Below are 22,412 nucleotides of genomic sequence, written 5' to 3' on the forward strand. Positions count from 1 at the left end.
TTTTTTTGGGGTTTTTTTGTTAGTGACAAGATGGTTCAAGCATCACTGCATTGAGCAGCACTTGTGAAAATGATCAGTAATTTGTTTTTTGGGGAGAAAATAAGGAATGCCTAAGTAAATATATATTATTAATCATTAGACTTGCAAATTTAATTTGGGCTTGACCACATCTTTTATGAGCCATGCGTGGGAAGAGTAGGTGTACTAACGTTATGGCTTCTATCTTGCCAAACAACATTAAAGTAGGTCTTCTAGGTGGTTACCTAAATTCTTCTACCTCCATAGTAAGGAACATGTTAAAACTAGAGCCCATTAATTAAAATAATATTATGAAGTTATCCTATATTGCAGTCTTTTAAGTTCAACCTAAAATATATCTGTCCCATGCTATTTTTATATTTGTTACTCACTAGCAATGGTTTCTACTATTTACTTTGAAAAAGTACTTTTTCCTATACTTCCAGAAAATTATTGTACATAAGGAGCATATTTAATCTGTCTCTAAGATTTTAATTCATTGCAAGACACAATGTATATGAAAGGTTTTCTTTTTGGAAATATAATTAATTGAAATATGTTTATGAATGCTTAGGTATTTTACCTAAAAAAGAAATAATTATGAGATTTACTATGAGAATGAAGTTAAACCAGCAGCACTGGAGCGCTGTGTGATTTCTTGAACAAATAACATTTGCTTCAGGTTGGGAGCTTTTTGTTATTTTTAAAACAAGCCTATTACAATTATGAATTGTGTTTGCTTGTGTTATTAGAGATTTCCATTTCTCTTGCTCAGTGTTGATCTCTTATGACATGTGAACTTCTTCCATTCTATAGTATTATTCATCAATAAAGTGCAGAACTAACAGGATCACCCTGCTTGCAGAAAGTCATCTCAAGTTTTTGCTATTTTATGTTGTCATCTTTCTGTTTCATTTTGAAAATCTGAGTGGAAGCTTTTAATTTGAGGAATCATATGTGTGGATAAAATGTTGTCACATGTTCAAATTATTTCTGTACAGTCTCAAGCAGTTGAGAGTATTCTATGTATCCGTCAATATCCAACTATATCAATCTATAAAAATATCTAGAAAGTAGAATGGCCATCATGTTTGTAGGTAAATCCTTTACTGCAATCAGATAATTCTTGATGTTATGTTTACATTTTTAAAGTGATAAAATGTTATGACGTATTTCTATTAGAGCTATATCCTCTTTTATTTGTCTAGCTAGTTTTCCTTTCTGAAAAAAAGCAAGCAGTGGATGAAGTTACCCCAGTAGTGATTTTTCTCTTTTTCTTTTGATACATAAAAAGGAAGAAAGCTCTACTGTAATATTAGAAATTGATCAGTCAAGTCTTCTTTCCTCTCCCTCTTTTCTCTCCTGGGAAAAGACATTTTCCACATGTTATTAAAATAATTGAAGATGGTTGACATAGAAATGAACACAACTGTAACGTGATGTTGAAAAATTGTCTCATTTATGATAAGTAGTTAACTAAAGAGTGCAGAATAATTCCACATTAAAAGCAGAAGTAACATAGAGAGCCTGTATTCTAGACTTTCTTGCCAATGGAAGGGACATTTATATATATATCCTCTCAATTTCCTTATCTTTACAATTTTAGATATAATCTTCATGTTTTGCAGCATAATATCCTAAAGTTTAAGACTGCTTTTTTGAGTCAAAAAGACCCAATTTAAAAAAATTACAACTGAAAGAAATGAGGATCTGTTGTGCTTGAGGGGTTGTGCTTTCTTTTAGTACAGGAATTGTTAAGCAGAGCCAAAATAAGAAAAATTGGCAGCCATTTCAAGTCCTGTTTTTGAAATGCCAAAGAGCAACAATGTCTGCTTAGTCTTCCCAGTGCAAACAGAGAAAATTTTTTTAGGCTCAGCTCTTTTAGTGAAGGAAGAAGAGAACAACTGAATGTCCTAATTTAGAAATTCCAGCTTCAAACCTGATCTTTAGACCTGACAGCTGTACTTTGTACAGGAGCAAATTTCCGCTTTGCTTTGTACCCCTGATCTTTTATGCTACTTTATCAATTTTCCTTACATTGTAACTCACTTTTCAAAGTAGCTTGATTTTCTTTATATGGTAGGCAAAAACAGTAAAAAGAAGAAGGGGGGGAAAAGTCCTTTAATTGCACAATAAGTACATGAAAACTAAGCTTCAATTAGTAGTAGGACATTACAGGACTAGAAACCTAAAGTTGTTTGAAAGGCACCTAAATTCCTTATTGTGTTATACATCTTATTATAAAATTATTTGAAATTTCTATTTTTGATAATTTGTAATGATTGTCTATTAATTTAAGAAGAGAGCCCTCATTACATTTATTTAAAAGTTAGCATCCAGATGTAATGAATCCTTCTTTATACCACTGATGATGCGTGGTCCCTGGTCTCAGGAGATGGGGTTTTACCAGATTGTTCCAGTTGCTAGTAGTTTGCTTATAAGATATTTTACATCGAGTATTTAAACTATATTTACATCAGAAAAGCTTACCATCAAAAAAATTCTTATGCTCATGTTTCCATCTCAGTTTTTCACTTTGGTTTGGTTCACCACATTTAAGCCAACCAATAAATCTCAACCAAAATTATATGTATTTTTGGAACAACATGTACTTCCACTGGCTCTAACAGCCAGACAAAATTTTGGCAGTTCTCAGGTGCTGAAGACAGATTTCTACTGCATGATTTATTGGTGTGCTTTCCAACAATATCATAGGGAAACAATGCTAGTCTTAAAAAACTTAAATTACAGGCCAGGTTTTGCCACGGTGAGGATACTTCCTGCTTTATAAAAACATAAGTTTGACTCTTGGAGTGTCTCTTTAGAGTATTCCTAACTACTACACTTTATTGCTAACTCTTCTCTCAGTCTTTCAGCAGGGACCTTTTTACTTACTCTAGTCATTAACTATGTATTATTATAACTCCTTAGGGTAATAGCTTAGTGACATTTGAAATGTTCCAATTTTGACACTTAGTAATGCAAGAAAAAAGGTTTTGAAATCCTTTATGATAAATATAATATAATCAGTCTATTTAGAAAGTATAAAACGTTGGTGGGACTGGGATTAACTTTTCATTATAAAATGTCACCACTAGAATTTGTCTCAGAAACACGCATGCTGCTCAAAACTCTCTCTTAAATGAAATTTCAGAAATTATTCTTCACAGGTGAAAGTAGGATAAGAAAGGTAGATAAAAGATTTGGCTGAAATGGTGAAACACAAAAAAGAATAATATAAAAAAGGGGGATTTTATAAACCTGTTTTTAGGCTATCAGATTTGAAGTCTGATATGAAACCTGTTTTATTTAAATATTACATGGTTTTCATCAGGGTAGAGGCCAACTGTAGATAAGACTAGTGAACAGCTGTGTTCGACAGGAGTTTGAGGAAAATTGGGAATTCTTCCTTTATGAACTACCAAACTGTTCTATGGCTATTGCTCTTCTTACACTGCTTGATTTTACATGTTCTTTCTTGAGATATTTATTCAGAAAATACCTGGGAATAAGTGTCACTCCTCTTCCATGCCTTTGCTATTTGAAAGGTTACTTTTTGTAAGGGGGAAGAGAAGGCTTGTGGAAGCAATGAACTGTTACCCTAAAACAATTCTTTTCCTACAAAAATATGACCGCCAAAGTCGTAGATTTCAGCAGCCAAAACAGTTACATATGTAGGTTAAAAAAAAAAAGGCAATCAACAGAAATGTATGACATATTCACAAGGATCTACTATATACAGTTGTATCACTGAGGAAAGAAAGGATTATGAAAGAAGTAAATGTTCTTGGAAGTTTCCATATAAACCACGATAGTGACTAGACTTTCAAATCTTCTTTTAAGGAGAACTATATCAATGTAAACTTTCTGCAACACCTTGCCAGCATACCCAAATTTCAGAAAACAAAAAACTAAAAAAAATTCAGATGTACAAATCTATCTTTTCGTCTTGCAAAAAATAAACCCAGACTTGCAATATGTGGTGTGGAGGAACTCACGTTCTAATTGCAGGTCCAATGTGTAACATTAGAATTGGGGTATCTTAGCTTTAAGCTGATGAATATCAGGAAGCATATCTAGTGTTTTCTTGTTAGCCTTAAGAGTAAATGATATTTTACCAGAAATGTACAAAAAGGAAACAAACTTGGTGTGAAACAAGAGGTGATAGAATCCTGACAGACAACTTTACTGCCAGGGTCACAGGAACTGCTAAAATGCAGAGCATTTTGCTCAAGTAGTAAAGGGGAATCTGACCTTTGTGGAACTTCACTCACTCCAGGACAATTTAAGTGCAAATCAAGTATTTTATGTTCATGAAATATAGTTTTTATGCAGAAGCTTCCAGTTTTATTGATGGGAATCTTTGATTCTTAATATTAGAAGTTACTTTTCAGTTGAAACATTCTGCCATTTTCAGGTTTCTTTTATGGTTTGTTTTCAGAAAATCTAACAAGCATGAATAGATTTTTCATTTTCTAAAACTGTAGCAGATTAATTAACTAAACTTTTTAAAACATGAAGTGAGATTCTCTTAAATGAGACCTCAATAAAATTTAAACAGAGATTGTCTGTTCCAGTCAGTTCTGCTTCCTACATGACTAGTAGTTGAACTTGTAATTAAAATACTGTCATCTGATAATGTCGAGGTTTCTTAGGCCAGAAAGGAAGAATGAGAAAGCAAATAGAAATAATAAAAATAAGGGAAGAGGTATTTAACTAGAGAGTCGGAAGGACATCATGAGGAAGTCAGCCTACTCAACCACTAGATGGCAGTTAAGGATTTTTGAATGGACTGCAAGGCTCTTGTAAATCAATGCAGGGCAGTCCAGCAGACACCCTAGAGCAAGAATTCAATTTTTTTAATTTTTTTTTTTTTTTTTTAGTCAAAGTGGTGGTTTTCTGGTAGTCAATAAGTTAGCCTATAAAAAGTACATACAATTGCTCTGTTTAATCTAAGCAAAATTTAGTAATTGGAGCATTTCTCAAAGCTAATTTTTGGGACTCTGTCCCAAAAATAAGAAATAATAACAAAGGCCTGAAACATTAAAAGTTTAGAAAGCCCTATTCTGTCACAGTTAAGTTGTTTTGTTTGTTTGTTTGTTTTTTAAACCAGTGAAGGGAAAACATTTGGTTTGGTCTACAAGCCTTCAGGATGACTGTCTTTGTAGTGATAATTAAAAAGTTTTACTGGTGAATTACCATCATTTAAATAAAGAGGTCAGTTTTCTTTTGGATATGAAATTTATTTCTTCAACAACAATATTGAATCCATTTTCTATTTAGTTCTTATTAGGGAGATGTTAAAAATAAGAGGGAGATAAGAGTGCATTGGACATAATTAATTGACATAATATAAAATATAAATCACAGACTCCATATTTAAATAAAAATAAAGGAATATAGTATGTCAAGCCTGTGTGGTAGAAAAATAAAAGCATTTAATTCTCAGAACAAATGTCAGTATTTTGTATTATATCCAAACTTCACAATACTTGGATTGACTTCTATTGTGTTGCTTGAAATGTTTGCCTCTTTAAAAGAAATGATATTCTGGTATTATTTTGGAGTGACAATAGCACATTTTTGCACTCTTCCTCCTTATTGTGGTAAGACTAAAATTTGTTTTCTTCTAATCTGTAGTCTTCATATTAATTTCAAGATGAAGTTTTACTTCTGTGCTCATTTCACTTTTAAAGGTTCTTTATTTTGTTTTTCCACTTTAATTGAGGTAGCATGCCATATATCATAGATCCGAAATACACAAAAAAATCATAGCACAGTTCAGGTTTAAGTGGACATAAGGAGGTCATAAGTAGACATTAGGGTCATGTACAGACCCTTTCCCACCAACACCCTCGTCCCAGCCAGGTTAGCTTAGATGTGTGGTGTTTTTTTTTCTCAGGACTTAGCTCATCTCTGAGTATGGGTATGTGGTAATGCTAATATGTACTTCCTGTTTTGCCTAGTCAGTGGTAAAACAGTAAGTCTTGCTATGTTTCTGATGTGTTGTTTCAATAACAGCTAAAGGAGATGAAAATGTGTGCTCAAAAAGCACATATATTTCCTGTGAGTTACTCCTAATTCAAATATGACATATGTTCCGGCATTGATTAAAATTCTCAGGAAACTGCTGGTCAAGTTCTTGTGATTCATCTAGTGGCACAACTTCTTCATCAAAGACTTTTGTGAGAATATGGCAGAATATAATATAAATTTTGCACCCTGTAATCATAATTGACATTCTTCTTTTTCCATTTTAAGTATGCTTTATACTTACACAACACTAGACAAGCTTTTTTTTGTCGTTTTAGGTACAACTTCTTGGAAAAGTAGCACCAGCTTTAAGATTTGGGCAATAATAGTGCATGAACAGTGTGCTTGCAAATTCTATAGAGTGAAAGTTAATTTAGTATTTACATACTTCCTTTTCTTCTGCCACTGATGGGGAAAAAGGAGAATGAGAGTAAAACTGAGAATTTATTTATTTTAACTAGAATTACTTGGTGATACTTAAAATCCTTGGTTCTAATATGAGAAAGTTTCATCTCTTTAAAAAGAATTATGGGATAGGGCTTGTATAGAAAGAATTACCTCTTTTCTGTCTGTGCTTGTGTGTGATTCTGACCCCTAATATGTTTCTTCTCTTGCCTTTTACAGTGAGCTTCTTGTAAAATACTACCAGAGTACACTAACTTCTCTGAGGGAGCAGTGAATAGAAAAGCATGATATTCATATACTTATTGAAAATTCTGTTTAAATTGTTTTCTCTCTTCTCCTCTGACTCCTCACTTGTTTTACTCATGAAAATTGAGAAATTGAGATAGTACTCGTGCCATTCATACTATGCATACTCATACTATGCATTCCTGGTTGGAGCAAAATATATATGAGCTGTATTCATCAATTGTCAAAATGCAATTTGTTTTTTCTTAAATTCCCTAAAATGGAAATCCTATTTCAGATGAAACCTGTAAACTCCCCTTCTCCCAAAATATGGTTTATAATGGAAGTTTCATTATTTATATATGAAATTTCTCTCATATTTTGGAGCAAGGTGAAAACAAAGAGATTTTTTTATGTTCCGTGGTACCATACTATACTTGGATTATGTAGAATATTTTTGCTACTATAGTATTTACCTTTCAAATTTTTTAAAAAGAATTCTACAGAGGTTGAAGAGAACAGATGAAGAAATTGCATTAGACACAGGAGAGCAGCACGAAAAGTGTATGTATGTAAGTTTGTGTGCATATGTCTATATGAAAAGAAAATTTCTTCTTGTGACATTCCTAGCAGGACATCTAATTTGTCAAGTGGACTTAAGCTATTTGAGAGATCTTATGCTATTCTCTTGGCATTAAAGATCAGGTGCTACCTTTTGTTGGTGTTGATCCTGAGAATTTCCACAGGACCCTTTAGGTAGAAGAGAGATCAGAAATGGTTTTCTCAGTAAGAATAAATACTTCTTTTAATTAGAAGTATCCTAAATAATTTAAAAACAAAACAAACAACTATGATAAACTGCCATACCTGAATGAGAACTTAAAAGAAAAACTGAGGATAATTTAAAATCCTTGGATATAAAACAGACTAACCATTTTGTCTTCTACTTACGTTTAGATCAAAAGATAGCTATCTCTAAGTTTTCTATTTTAAATTAATATAAATAAATAAAAATAATAAAATCACTTGTTTTCTTTTTCTGTTTTCCATTTTCTGTTTTTGAATACAAGTTTTTCTTTGTATTTATTCTTTAGAGAATAAGCCCAAAACTACTGATAAAAATTGTTACATATTGCTGAATGTTTAATTGACTTTTGCTATCAATATTCAACTTTTCCTAAAAAGAGACATTACTTTTTTCTAATGTCCATGATACCGAAAAGGTTTTGCGTAACCCCTCGAAACCTAAATCTTGTTTTTGGTTGCTCGGTTGTGATTGACTTTATTTAAGGTTCTTTCACCCAAAATGATACAGCCTTAGTTTTAATATAGGCTTCACACTTTCAAAGAGTTAGAGAAGGTGACTGACTTCCAGGCCCCTGCCTTCAGCATATTCATGGATGCATTTGTGAAGGCTCTGATTCCATTTCCACAAGCTTTTTCTGTTGTGAGAAGTAGGCTCATGTTTCAGGGTAGAGAAGACTAACTATCCCTTTCTACAAAGATTTATTCTTACTGTGGATATTTTTTGCTGCTTATTCCCTGCTGGAAGCCTGAAACAAAAGCAACATGTAAGCCTCCCATTTTGTGGTCTGGCTGAACTCTTGGATAAAAAGGGCAAGCAGTGTGTAGAAGTATCATGCTCTGGACAGTTGCTTATCAGGGTGTGGCAAAGTTCACCTAGAAAATCATTAGCTTTTTTGATCTCCACTACTGGGGATTAAAGGCGTTCCAAGTCCTTCAAGTTTAGTTTATTAATGTTCACATTTTAGGTCACAGAATCCTTACTGTTATTTCTTGCATAAAAACTAGTATGGTTTTTGTATGTAAAAAACAGAGAAATAACAATAGAATGAGTTAATTTACACAGTGACTACTTTCCAGGTTGCTGCTCAGTTCCAAGCTGAATTGAAAATCAGGAAAAGGCCTGGTGTGAAAAAGTTCAATGCCTTTTTCTAGTATGTCAATGTAGTAATGTTTGAGGTATGCTAGATTTTATTTTGTGTTTTTACAGAATAGATGGTTGCCTTGGCCCGAAAACACAGGAAAACTAACCAAATATTTTAGATTCATAGTTTAAATACTTTAGAACAAACACAGACGATGGAAAAAGTAAGTGATCCATCATGTGATAGGTATTTCAATAAACTGCCTAAATATGGAGGAGAAAATAAATTCAGACAGTTTTTATACAAATTTTTAAGGAAATCTGTGACTCTCATGGTACCTGTTGCTTACTGGATTGCTAACATAGGTGGCTTGATTTTAGTTAGCTCTTCATCTGCATAGCTAATCATACTCTAGCAGTCTCTTTGCAGTCCACAGCATAACATGTAAAAACCACCATAAACAGATAAAATAAGGTTATATTAAAATTAATAAAGTTCAACTTTTTTTTTTTCTTTCAGTGCCCATTGTCTTTTGCATACTTGTTTTACACTGGACGAGTGATAGAACAGTTGAACCAGTTTCTGGGCTAAATGTGGCAATGTGGAGAGATAAGCTTTTTTACAAGTCTTGTTTACTGCTGTATTGTTTCATGTCTCTCTAACAGTGAAATTTAATCTATGCTAGAACAGAAACCTTCAAGACTTGAGAGAGGCCATTTGGCTTGTTTTTGTTTTGGTTTGGGATTTTTTTTGCAGGGGAGTGGATCTTTTTTTTTCTTGGTTGGTTGTGTTTTTTAAAATAAAACAGGTCTAAAATTTTCCTGACAATCAGGCTGAAAAAAATTATTTGTCCAGACTAAAAGTAGCATTATGTAAGACTACAGTCATTATACTTGACTTCTGTGTATCTCCTATCTGTCAGTGGTTCTGTGAGATTTTATTTTGTCTTGTCTTCTCTGTAGTCTACAAAAATTCTTGTTAGGTTCCTATTGTAGCAAAATGTGGGGATAATCTAAGGTTTTATTTCAGTTGAGTTACACTCTATAGAGAGAAAACTCTTTCAATCTTTGATGTACCTCAAGTTGATTTGGGGTTTTTATTATTTATTAAAATGGGTACTGTAAAGAACTGATATCTTATCCTCCTAAATGCACTTAGCCCAGGGATAAGGAACTCAAACTGTTCAGGAACAGAAACTTCAAGAATCTAATCTGAACAAAGTTCTTTTTCCTTTGACCTCCAGTTTTAAAAGTTGGCCTTTGCAGTGCTTCTTCAAGGGTGTATGTTCCCTGCTAAGCCTATGTTTGTTTATTTGAACTATTTGAATTTCAAAAATTATTGATTTCTGCATGTAATGGTTTGGTAGTTTTTTTTGTCACCCATGATAGGTTATGACAAAACCACTTGGTTCATTAGACATGTCTCAGCTCTTTAGTTTAGGAAGAGTTACACAGTCCTGACGCCAGCACAGTGCAGGCTGGTATAATCCATCTCTTGCAGTGTGTCACTGAGTGGGAGATTCTCTGACATCCACCAAATAAAGTTTATGAGTTCAGGCAGGGCAATGCACTACACTGTTTTTGTTTCAGGTCTTACTTGCTCAGACCTATACTGGGGAGCTGTGCAACATGTTTCTTTATGCTTGGAGGAAGAAACATGGACTATTGTGAAAATGTGTATCCTTTGTCCCCATATGTACAACTTCAATAAAGTAGAAACTTCTCACAAACAGGTAGTCTGAGGAAGAAACCAGTATCCAATACTCATTCTAATCTTCAGCAGTTCTCCCTAATGCTATTGGCAAGTTTGCCAACTTTTGACTCAGCTTCAACTGCTGTAAAACTAAAATGCTGCAATGAGCTAAGTGATACGTGAGAATTAATTAGATGGATGCTATTTTGTTTGAATGCAAATCAAGTCTCCACCAGTACTTCTCATTTGACAATCACTGTAGCACTAAAAAAATGCCTGTTAAATGTTATGTCTCCTTTTCTTAAGGTTGATCTGCAGTTGCAAGAAGTAGCTTTGAAAATGAGACAGCTTTAAAGAGAGAAACCTGAATAGAGATCACATTTCTCTGACTGAATTAAATTCTTACTGTGGCTCTACTTTGTGCCATTCGGTGAGCGTGCGCGTTCAAAAATGTTTCACTTCGCGTAGAAAAAGGGCATTTATTAACAAAGCAGTTGGAAAGAGCATCCTTCCAAGTAACTGTACACTGCTAGTACCACCAGGTATTCCCAGGTGCTCACTTCCTGGAAGACCTGAGGTGTCTTATTCTGTCCATCTTTATCTTGTTTAACTGTATGCTTCATTTCCTGAGTGTTCTTGCAACTAGGTAGCAGCATAGACTCTGATTCATGAATTCTGATGTAGAGAAACTAAAAAGTTAAGATTTTAAAAAATAATCAATCCAAATATAATCCTATCATCTAAATATGAATTTCACCCAAAGAGGTAATTTCATGACAGTAAGTGACAAATTGCTGAAAATGAACAAACTGCTGATGCAGCTTTTGGGCTTGTAATAGTATAAGGTATTAACTTCTAAAATTGAACTCTAATATGCCTTTATTTTTTCAAATATTCCAAAATTACTGCTAAGAACTGCCATTACATTTATTTTCAAAAAAAAAGATACATTATGGCTATTCATAAAGTATATAAGTGAATGAAAGCTGAGAAAGACATAGATAAATATATAATACAGATGCACATATATGTGTGTCTATATGTATAGACTAGGGCTAACTTTCAGAGATATGGGTTTTTTCTGATTGGAAATTTAGTTGTAGAATGGTCTGTAGGTTTCAGTCGCTCATTTGATAGACTAGCTTGTCAGACTCCAGAGAGGAAGCAGCTGTAATCTGATCTTTTACATGTTTGAAGATCCTGGATATGTTCTGTCTATACAGATCAGCTCTATGCTGGCCATCTGATATGCATATGTGGAAAACATGACAAGATTGGAATGAATTGGATGTAATGGCTTTTGGTACACGTGAAGATCGAAGTGTGCAACCTTTAGCCAGTAAAGCCAATATTCCCAGATCAGTGTACACACAAGCCTATCAGTGCAACACAGAGGACATCAGTCCCAGATTCAGCATCCAACTCATTGCACATGGAACATGTACAACCTGATTAAAAAATGCTGGGCACTGTTCTATAGCCATACACCTCTGAATTTTTTTTTCCTGCTCACTCTTTCATACTCAAGTCACACGGATAAAGCAAGGGTTAAGCATCCACCTTTCTTTCTTTCTTTACAGAAAGAAGACTGTCCCACAGTACCTGGGTCCTGGGTAAGAACTCTAGGAAAGAAAAAATTTCCTCATAACTCTTTTAAACCCTGTAGGTTTCTGCTGTGGAAGTGTCCTCTGGATTGAAAATGAAACTTCTTTTCATTATGTGTGATTTTATAAACCTCAGTCTTCCGGTCCTTGTCAAGAGCTTTTGACCATCTTTCACATGTATGAAAAATTAAGTATTCCCTTGCTTATTCTTCTAAGAAAATGGTATGATTTTCTTTTCCAATTGGATTTATATATAGTTTAAATTTCCTTTCTTGTTGAGGATAGTGGAAGCATTCTGTGACTTTCATTTGTTTGATACAGTCCTTTCTGATCTAGAGGTAGACTTTAAACTAGGGGAAAGGCAGAAATCTAATTAAACTACTCTGAGGGCATCTTAATAGTCAAAATGAAAAGTATCTCTATCTAAAATAATTACTGAAACACATAGATACTGGTGCCTTGTTTGTTTGTTTGTTTGTTGTGGTTTTTTTTGCTTTTGGTTTCTTTGATTTTTAAACCAAATAAATTAAAGTACATAATTTCCTCTGGATAAATATATCTTCATTCACATCAAAGTCTTGTTTGTTCATAATATGCTGTTTCTGTGAAAACCTGGATATGTTGGTGATCTTTAGGTACAACACAGCAGAAAAACACCAGGTTGTTTGAAATGCTATGTCTTGAGGACGACAGAAAAACTGTTTCTTAGGGCATAGGATAAACAGTCCCTTTAATTAATCAGTACATTTTCATTTCTTGTCTGAATTGCTAATTCATCTCATTTGATTGTCCATTTTTTTAAACTTTAAAAATTACTTATTTTCTTGAGAGAAATATAATTATTTGCAGGGTAAATTGTCTTGTAGAACAGAGAATTCTAGGTTTTTCCTGTAGTTAGGTAGATTTTCAGTATTCAAGAATTACTACTTTTTCTTGTTAAAAGTTGAATCCAATCTCCTGAGTAAATGAGTTTTTATAACAGTGAACTGTTCTGAGATCAACCGTCATTAAGGCAAATCTCTTCAGAGCCACTGAATATTGTGCTTAATCCTGTTGGCTTCAGTTTGTTTATGGCAGAAACGAATTTGCTGTATCTCTCATAAAACCCTTGCTGGAGTGTTCTTACAGTGTAAAATGGGAGCTTAGGAGAATTAAAGTCTAGGGAAACTGGATTTGATCTCAGCTGAAAATCGGTGTGTGGCCTTAATGATCCAAGCAACACAGTCCCTTTGATAATGTTGCTTTTTGAAGAATTGATAGGTCTTATTGCATTTGCAGGTGACTGGTAGGGGGATAAGAGTAGATGAAACAAAGGGATAATAGAATATTGTGTTTCTCCTTTATTAAGAATTTCTTTAACAAAACTGTTCCTGCTACAATATACTGAGTTATTAAAGGATACTGAATGGACTGAAGCACTGTCAGTAATTTGTAGTGGAAATGTCTTTTTCAGCTTTTTTGCCTTCTAATCTTAGTGGTTTTAAATATGTCTGCTGTGTTAATTCCTTCACTACTCATTTTTTTGTTCTTTTCTCTGTTTCACATTTTAATTTTAACCTTTAGTGGGGAGACCTAGTTGTTATTCATAACTTTTGGTTCAAACTGCTGTTTCAGAAAGTTCAAACAATGTAGGAGATTGTAAGTTTTGATGAAGGTGCTCCAAAATCAAACAATATTTGGTTTAAATGTAGTAGTTACTGTTTTATTTCTGAGATTGCTTTAAGACAGCTAAGAAACTGAAACATAAATAAAAAATTGAAAGCTTGTCTGAAAATGAATTCTATACAGAAACCTTTTTTAAGTATTAATGAATATACGTTTTAATAATTGTCCCCATGTGGAAGTTATAGCTTCATTTTCCCAAAAGAAAAATTACTTTTAAATGTTTCATGTGTCAAAGGATGAGAAAAACATCTTTCTGAAATAGATCAAGGCAATTAGTTATATCAGGTATTGTATGTGTATTTGCAGGCTTCTTTACAAGACCTATAATCTGAATATTTGAAATATTTCCTATGAAGTAAGCCTACAGTCTCATCCAGGATGCATATGATTTTATAAAAGGAAATAAAAGGCACTAAACAACAGTTTTGCTGTAACCACTTGGGAAAGCGGTTGCATGACCAACTTAATTCAACTAAATGCTTGAAGTGCTGACCAATATCACAAATATAAAGACAAAAAAAAGTACTAAAAAGTAAATGTGTACAGCTAGAAAAGATTTCTTTATTAGAAGATTTTTTGTTGTAAATTCATGTCTGTTCTATCTCTTGTTCTATTTTCCTGAATAAGCACAAATGGCTGGTTTTGGACTAGGTTGCTTCTATTGCTACCATTTCATAAAAGCACATAACCATTAAATTTAGTACAGTTTGTTACTGGTACTTATTTTAAAATGTAGGAATTACTGTGCCTTTTAAGGTTACTGTTTCCTTTACTTGGCCTGCAGCAAGCAGGATCAGATGTTTCAGAGAAAGAGATAAAAAAATCTGAAAACTGTCAAATCCAGAATAACGGTTTCAGACAGGAAGCTTTTCTGACGTTATTCCCGGTCTGTCACTTGGCAGAGGAGTTATAAATTCGAGGTGGGAGGAAAGTTCTGCCTTAGTTTTGTCTTACTTCTTTTCCTCCCCACTCATGCTGGTTGGAGAAAAGTATAATTATTCTGTTCTGAGATTTCCTCTTTTCCAAAAGGCAACATTTGTTGTGTTCTGCGTTCCTGATCTGCGTTGTATCATCATGTTGTATTGAAACCCAGCGCTCAATGCTATGTGGAGTCTGTTATGCATGGTGCATCACTTTGAAGAAACACAACATATTTACAGTTAACAGAGTTAAAGTAATGCAGAGTTTTCCCACCACCATGTCTGCATAGCTATGTGTATGCAAATGCTCGCAGTACTTGTGATCAGCAGTTGGCTGTTTTCTTGGTCAGGGTATGTGCAGGGAGGGAGGAGTTACACCTGCTTTTTGGTTTTGCAAATATAATCATGGTCTAAAATATGCTTGTACTAATGAAGGTAGTGTCATACTGAAGCAAGTAATTTTCCTGAACTGTCTTCTTCCAGTTAAAATGTAGCTAGCCAAAATGATATATCACTTTTTAAAGGCTTGTCATAACTAGGTTATTTTTGAACCTCTGGAATACCAGTATTCTCGATCTATATTTAATTTTTTATATAGTGATGAATTCTTTTTTTTTTTGTGCTTATTATTTGTTTTCTTTGAAAGGCTGATTTTGAGGTGAAATCTGAGGAGCGCGCCAGTGTCATCCAACAACTTGAGCAAACTATTGAGGATCTGAGGACAAAAATTGCAGAACTAGAGAAACAGTTCCCTGCCGCAGAGGTACAGACTGCTGGGAGGGAGCAGGAAAATGAGCACATACACGCAGGAGAACTCAGCAGTGTGACTCTTCAAAGGAATGAAGAGGAGACCACACCCAGGACTGTGTCACAGGCGAGATCTGTACAGACATCGCCAACAGAGGATTATTTAACACATACAATGCCTTCCATCAGTGCACTGCCACAGCCACCTCCCCCACCTCACTTAGAAGGGGGCAAAAGCGAAGGGTCAACTCAGAAATTGCCAGCTCTTGAACTACAGCCCACATTTTGTTCTGAAGTCTCCTTAATTCTGTCACCGAAGCTAATCTCAGTGCCACTGGATGCAAGCCAATCAGTACAGAGTACACTGCAGTCACCTCTTCCAGGACCCAAAGTTGATTTGTCTCTTGCATTTGAAGGAGAGATTGAAACGCCAGTTTCCCACCAGCCTCTGAGTACTGTGGATACAAAGAGTGAACATCCCTCTTTGTCCCGAGAGCCCACATGTAGCATTCCCTCATCACTGCCAGCAACAGAACAGGCTGCCTCCCTGACTAGAGCACATGGCGCTTCCTTTGTCACTCCCATGTCCATGGCAGGAGTACCACCCCCACCGCCTCTGCCCAGCTCAGGACTCCCTCCTTCTGCTGATTCAGCAGTGCCACATGTGGACCACTCCTTCCCAGGTGTCATGATGGCACACCTCCCTCCTCCTCCTCCACATTTACCAAGTGAGGAGATATCAATGCCTCCAGCTTCTCCTCTCCCGTATGCTGGATTCCCATCACCACCCCTACCACCACCTTTGCCTGGAGCAGGAGTCCCATCTTCTCTGCCTGGTTGGGGTATCCCACCTCCCCCTCCACCACCACCACCTTTACCTGGGGCTGGTGTCCCTCCTCCACCTCCTCCTCTGCCTGGCCTGGGAATGCCACCCCCAGCACCACCTCCGCCTGGAGGAGGACTGCCACCACCTCCCCCACTTCTGTCTGGAGCAGGCATCGCTCCACCTCCTCCACCACCTCTGCCTGGTGCAGCTGTACCCCCTCCACCACCTCTGCCTGGTGCAGCTGTACCTCCTCCACCCCCTCCACCACCCCTGCCTGGTGCAGCTGTACCCCCTCCACCCCCTCCACCACCCCTACCTGGTGTAGGTGTACCCCCTCCACCACCTCTGCCTGGAGCAGCTGTACCTCCTCCACCCCCTCCACCACCTCTGCCTGGTGCAGGTGTACCCCCTCCACCACCTCTGCCTGGTGCAGCTGTACCTCCTCCACCCCCTCCACCACCTCTACCTGGTGTAGGTGTACCCCCTCCACCACCTCTGCCTGGTGCTGGTGTCCCTCCACCACCCCCTCCGTTGCCTGGGTTAGGGGTGCCACCTCCGCCCCCACCAGTGTTGCCTGGAGTTGCACCACCCCTTCCAGCACCAGTCCAGGGCAGCACCTACCCAGCAGTCCCACAGGGCTGTGGGTTTCTTCCTCCTCCATTACCATCTGGTTTATTTGCAATGGGGATGAATCAGGAGAAAGGGAGCAGGAAACATGTGGTAGAGCCTTCTCGGCCAATGAAGCCTCTTTACTGGACAAGAATTCAGCTCCACAGTAAAAGGTAAGTCATAGAGTTGTGTAGAGAGTGGTGTTTTCACTTTGTGGCTTTCCTGATATTGTTGTTTGTCATTAGCAAAAGTCTTCATTGCTAGGCAGGTCTTTGAGAGAACCACGGTGCAAACAGGATTTTATATGTAGTTGGATATGTAAATGGGGTACTCATTTTCTTTAAAGTGTGCTAACTCTTAATATCATATCACGTGGAAGCTCTTCGAGGGTAGTGTTTTCAGCTGTCCTGTGGGGTTACATACAACGTGTTGATCAGAGATACAGGGGTGACTGTGTGCCATTAAGTGTTCTGTAAAATGTTTTTTTAAATGTCATATTTGTGGTCCCTCTCAACTTTCAAGGTAGCATTAGTCTCTCTCTGGAGCAGCTGCAAGTTTTGGTAATGTCTTCCCTCTAGATGAATATGTGCTGATTGCATTCTGTGCTCCTCTTTCCTTTCTTCAATGACCTGAATTCTTTTCTTTTTTTTTTCACCTTGTACACTCAGAAGGCAGATTCAAGCTGCAATTTATATGCATGGTAGCATAAAGCTATTTTGGTAGCCCTTACTTGGATATGATTTTGATATACTCGGTTTTGAGGTTTGATGCCTTTTTTGTCCATGTAAAATATCATTACTGGTCATGAAAAGAAGTTTCCTTATAAATATTTTATGTCTCTGAGTAGTGATTGTAAAACCCTTCTGCTGTTATTTAATGATGAATTTCTTCTTTCAAGTTCTTGCTACCGTCACAAAGGTGGTCTGCAAATAGCTGTGTATTTCTACTTCTCTTTCTGTCCATGTCTGTATGCTTTATAGCCTATATACAGCCTATTTTTATTTTTATGTGTGTAGAGTGTTTTATTTTTATGTGTGTAAATAAGCTTGACCATATCATGACCATATCATGTATGAACAAAGAAGCAAACCCAGAAGTATGAGGCAGAATCAACAATAATTCTTATCAAAATGCTGCTGGTAGAAATTAGGCAACAACTTTTGAATTACTGCTATTTTATTTTCTTAATTCCTCCATTTATGACCTTATTGAGTTTGACATTGCCCTACATAGGTCTTTTGCTTAACTTTAGAGATTCTAGTGCTTCACTTGTGTGGGAAAAAATTGAAGAGCCTTCCATAGATTATCATGAATTTGAAGAACTGTTTTCTAAAACAGCTGTTAAAGAGAGGAAGAAACCCATTTCGGACACCATTACAAAAACAAAGACTAAACAAGTGAGTACTCATTTAATTTCAGATCTTTTCTAGGCTGGTTTTTACATATAGGCATATTTTTGCATGAAGCTGAAATGAATTGTGCCTGAAGTGGAACTGTTACTATATATATATATATATCTGTATACACACTGTAGAAAAAACAAGAAAAGGAGAGAATGTAGAATGGAGTTCAAAGTTATACATGGTAAAGACTGAAGATTTCTTTTTTATATAAATTACTTTCCAAATATGTATTTTCTTAAAAATATCTTTATCCATTTTAACAAAATTAAAACTAAAATAATAGGTATTTGATGCTTTGAAATTGACTGCAGATGTGCAAGGAGTAGTATATAAATTATTCTGATTAATTTTATACATTAAATAATGATTTGCATATGAATTACCATGACTTCAGAGAAAAATTATGTTTCAGAATATACGTCCTAATGTTATATCAATCAGAACAGTTCTAAGTTTGTGCTGTGTTTATGTATATAAAGAATATGAAGTTTATACATACAATAAATGACAAACCACAGCTGGGAGAAATCCAACATTAATCAAACTGGTTTCTTGAGACAGAATGCTATACAATACAATAAAAATGGGAAGCATATTTTAAAGGTAGAAGTTTAAACCCCGGAGTAAGAGAATTGAATCTGAATGTTTACATGACTGTAATCTTCTGTAATCTTCTTGGTATCTTTGTAAAAATCAAATTGTGGTGGTATGTTAGGTAATTTGCAATTAAACTTTCAGGCTACAGAGGAGAACGGTTTTATGCAGAATCCTAAATAGCAGTTAAAATTCTTGTTTTATCTCGGTTTCATATTCCTGTACTAAATTTGAAACTAGGCTGTTCTTTCTATCATCTTTTGACATACAGGTTAATGCTATACAAGACTTTTTTCCACATTCAATATACAGTGGGACTCTTTATAACCTCCATTCACTAGATCTTATATCTGGGTATGACCTCTCCACATAATAGTTCTGGAAATCTTGCCCCCACAGAAACATTTGGGTCAGTAATATAAACATGTAGGTGCTTTACTGACGACCTGCTGCAGGCAACAGAACTGGTAATGAAGTTAGGATGATTATACCAAGGCATTGGATAAAACCTTTCTCTGGATGGATGCAAAGGATACCGTAGCTAACATACTGCACTGGGCTGTACTAACTGGGACGGGAGGAAAGGTAACGGGTGCTGCTGCCTTGCTGTCCTCAGTAAATCTCTGAAGTCCAGGACCTCTGCTCCTCTTTTCTCCTTCTAGAAAAAGCCGTTTTTAACAGTTATTCTAAGTTACTATCTTTAAGTAAAAAAAAAGAGTGCAACGGTGTTACTGATGCCTTGGGTATGAACAATTGGTCCCTTCACATTTGATAAGGTTTGGTGATGAAAACCTCTCAACAGAGTAGAAATGATGACTGTTTAGTTCTGTAGCATAAACAGTCCTTAAAGACAGTCAGTGATTATGAATAAACATTAGATGTAGATTTTAATACTAAGTACTTATTTTTCTTGCAATACCAAAAATTTAGATATATTGACAATAAATAATAGAAAAAAGAAGCTAAAATTAAATTAAAATGACTGATTGTTCTTAACTTGTTTGAAAGGAACAAGTTGTTTCTTCTGACAGAAATATGCACACAAAAGTTTAAAGCAATCAAAGTAGTTGTTGTCATCTAGGACAAATATTTCTGTAGGCCACATAGATTGACAGAAGAGAATCCTCAGAGTGTTTCTTTTCTGCTGGTGATCAAACAAATGTGCTGCTCTCCAAAATAGAGAGAAATTGCCTAATGGAGAATTCTAACTTATTGAGCTGTAGTATCTGGGGAGAAAAGATCGACCAAGCAGACAATCACAGGCTTTCATTAGAACTAAAATTAGAGCTATCATTTATCGCAGATGTCAAAGTTAAATATTCATGTGTGAGAATCTAGTTTGGGCTTTTCATAGTATTGACCTGAGACGATTGAAATAGAACAGCTTCACAAATATATTCCATGTACACCCTCTCACCAGTTTGGAATGCAGGACTTCATTTTTTAAATTCTCTTCATTTATCCTGCAGTAAACACGTGGATAATGAAGTCCATCCATGTTTATCAGGAGAAACAGTTATTTGGGGAAAGCATGGCTGTAATTCCACAAGTATGTTTTTATAGGGAGTACCAAGTGCTGTTTAAGTGGTTACTGACTTACATGGCTTCTATGATAGTTACGGGCATTGTAAAGATCTTACAAATGGTGTTTCTGCAGTGATTTTTACAGGGATGTGTTATGCAAAGCAGATGTGTTCTGTCACCTGTTGAGCTATGAAGGAGCATTGTAAAGAACAGAACCAGGACCCTCAAAGCTCACTTTGCTTCTTTCCAGAAGCGCTCTTTTCTGGCAACTGGTTTTGCTCCTTGCGCTGATGTTGCAGGGTCTGCTAAGTGAATGCATTGTTTAGATGGATTGGATGTAAAATACTTGCTACAGTGGAAATAAATGACCAGATAACTTTCAAATGTATAAAATATTTTGTATTCTATGCAAATATATGATTTTAATAAAACTGTTTTTATTGTAAGCTGAAATAAAAATATATTTACAGAGGAGACCACCCGGCAGGAGGGGGAATTCTAACTAATCTGAAGAAAGATTTGATAGTTTTGGGATGTTTTAGTGGGTGAAAGATTAATTATTTTGGAATACACTGCTGTTCTGCACACAGAGCTTTTTATTCTAAATGTCATAGAGTATATGCATATGTTTCCTTGTGTATGTGTATAGAGAAGCATGATGTAATTATTTCTAAATAGAGAGCCCTTTCTAAGTAGTAAACTTATCTATATTATTGTGGGTTGGTTTGGGTTTTTTGTGTAAATGAATGAGTTAATTTCACCCTACACATGTTTTGGTTCTAGTTGTTTTCTTCTTGGCATGATCATCTGCAAATAACTTAATACAATATAAATCAATAATGCTTTAAAAGAAAATCAGTATTACATTTAGCACTGAATGAAGGCCACATTAAAATCCATTCCAGAACTTTAAAGAAAGAAATAAGGAACTGTTAATATTTATTTGTGAATGCAGCTGATTTTATTCTCACTGTCTTTCATTTGGGGCTATGGCAAAAACTGTGATTTATTTCACTCTGTTAATGCATATATATCAAATTCTCAGCTGCTGTAAATGTGTGCAGGCTTGCTCAATGATAATGCCTGCTAAATCTTCAAAGAAAGTCCTTTATAGGCTATATTGTAGGTGGGGCTGCCATTGCTACCTATTAAAGTGGTCTGGCTTTCATTATAAGCCCCTGTTATAACTTTGCCAAAATTCAGGTCTTTAGGCTGCAAATTTTGTTGAGTTGGAGTTTGTATTTCCCCCCAGTGTTTGTGTGTCCTTCATTTTGCCAACAGTAAGAAAGAAAACAAAGTCTGCTTTGGATCATGTCCTCATAGTTTCAGAGACTTGAAATACGGAAAAAAATTTACCAGGTATATGTATTGTTAGTTGTATAAAGGGTTTCTTGAATTTTGCATGTCTACAGGTGATAGGCTCTGCTCCTCTTGCTTAGGAGAGACTTCAGGTATAATCCTGAAGATTTTTCTCCAACTTTGTACTGGTGTAGGTTGGAGAACAGGGGCCAAGAGGAGGGAGGCAAAGGAAGATCAAGATAAGTAACTGGCAAAGGAGCGAAGAACTGAGATCCGACAGCTGAAAATACAGAGCATAATAGGTGTGATTCTATGTCACCTCTTATTCTGTCCAAGATAATTTCTCTCAGAAACTTGTTGTGAGTCTGGGGTGTCCTTGACCTGGTTGTCCTTCCAGCAAATAGTGGATCTCATCAAACGTGTAGCATTTGACCCAAGCAGCAGGTAAATCTCACTCTGGGAGTGTCTTGTTCAGCTGTGCCCTGTAGTTACAATACTAGTTATGGTTACATGGCTGGATAGTCTTTTTCATAGGAACCTTTTCCATAGCTAGAATGGATTGTGTGGAATAAGCACAGTTCATAATGATTACTTTTTAAATTAAGCTGTTACCTATGTAAAAAAATGCTTTTTAGCAGTTGTTACAGCACTTAAAAAGACATGTAATTAATGAAGCAGGAAGAAAAAGGGTAGTCTTGAGATAAAGGACACATACTCAAGAATGATGGCAAATGCAGTATTAAAAATCTGTTTGCATGGTGAACATTGGCTAGTGTACATTGAGTGGATTCAGTGGAAAAATAGTACATACTCTGAAAATCTTGATATCACTGTCAGCTTAATAAGGATACAGAATGGGCTGAGCTGACTTGCATAGATTACTTTCCTAATCTTTGAACAGTCATTTTAGAAGCTTTACTGATAATCTTCTAACTGCACTTTTGGAAAATATTATACAT

The 22,412-nt window shown here is 35.7% G+C and overlaps 1 protein-coding gene across 2 annotated transcripts in view; it reads left to right on the top strand.

Annotated features, from left to right (window-relative positions):
- Window positions 1-22,412, top strand: part of FMN2 (formin 2) — a 179,686-nt gene that overhangs the window by 58,556 nt on the left and 98,718 nt on the right. The window contains exons 6-8 of one of the 2 annotated variants that reach the window (XM_017806715.1): window positions 11,843-11,875; window positions 15,098-16,806; window positions 17,886-18,030. In XM_017806715.1, the coding sequence (XP_017662204.1) occupies window positions 11,843-11,875; window positions 15,098-16,806; window positions 17,886-18,030 (1,887 nt within the window). The remainder of the gene's footprint in view (window positions 1-11,842; window positions 11,876-15,097; window positions 16,807-17,885; window positions 18,031-22,412) is intronic. The other variant, XM_017806716.1, reaches the window with a different exon arrangement.

The sequence above is a fragment of the Lepidothrix coronata genome, unplaced genomic scaffold (genome assembly GCF_001604755.1).
Source record: "Lepidothrix coronata isolate B3197 unplaced genomic scaffold, Lepidothrix_coronata-1.0 Scaffold16, whole genome shotgun sequence".
Taxonomy (NCBI): domain Eukaryota; kingdom Metazoa; phylum Chordata; class Aves; order Passeriformes; family Pipridae; genus Lepidothrix; species Lepidothrix coronata.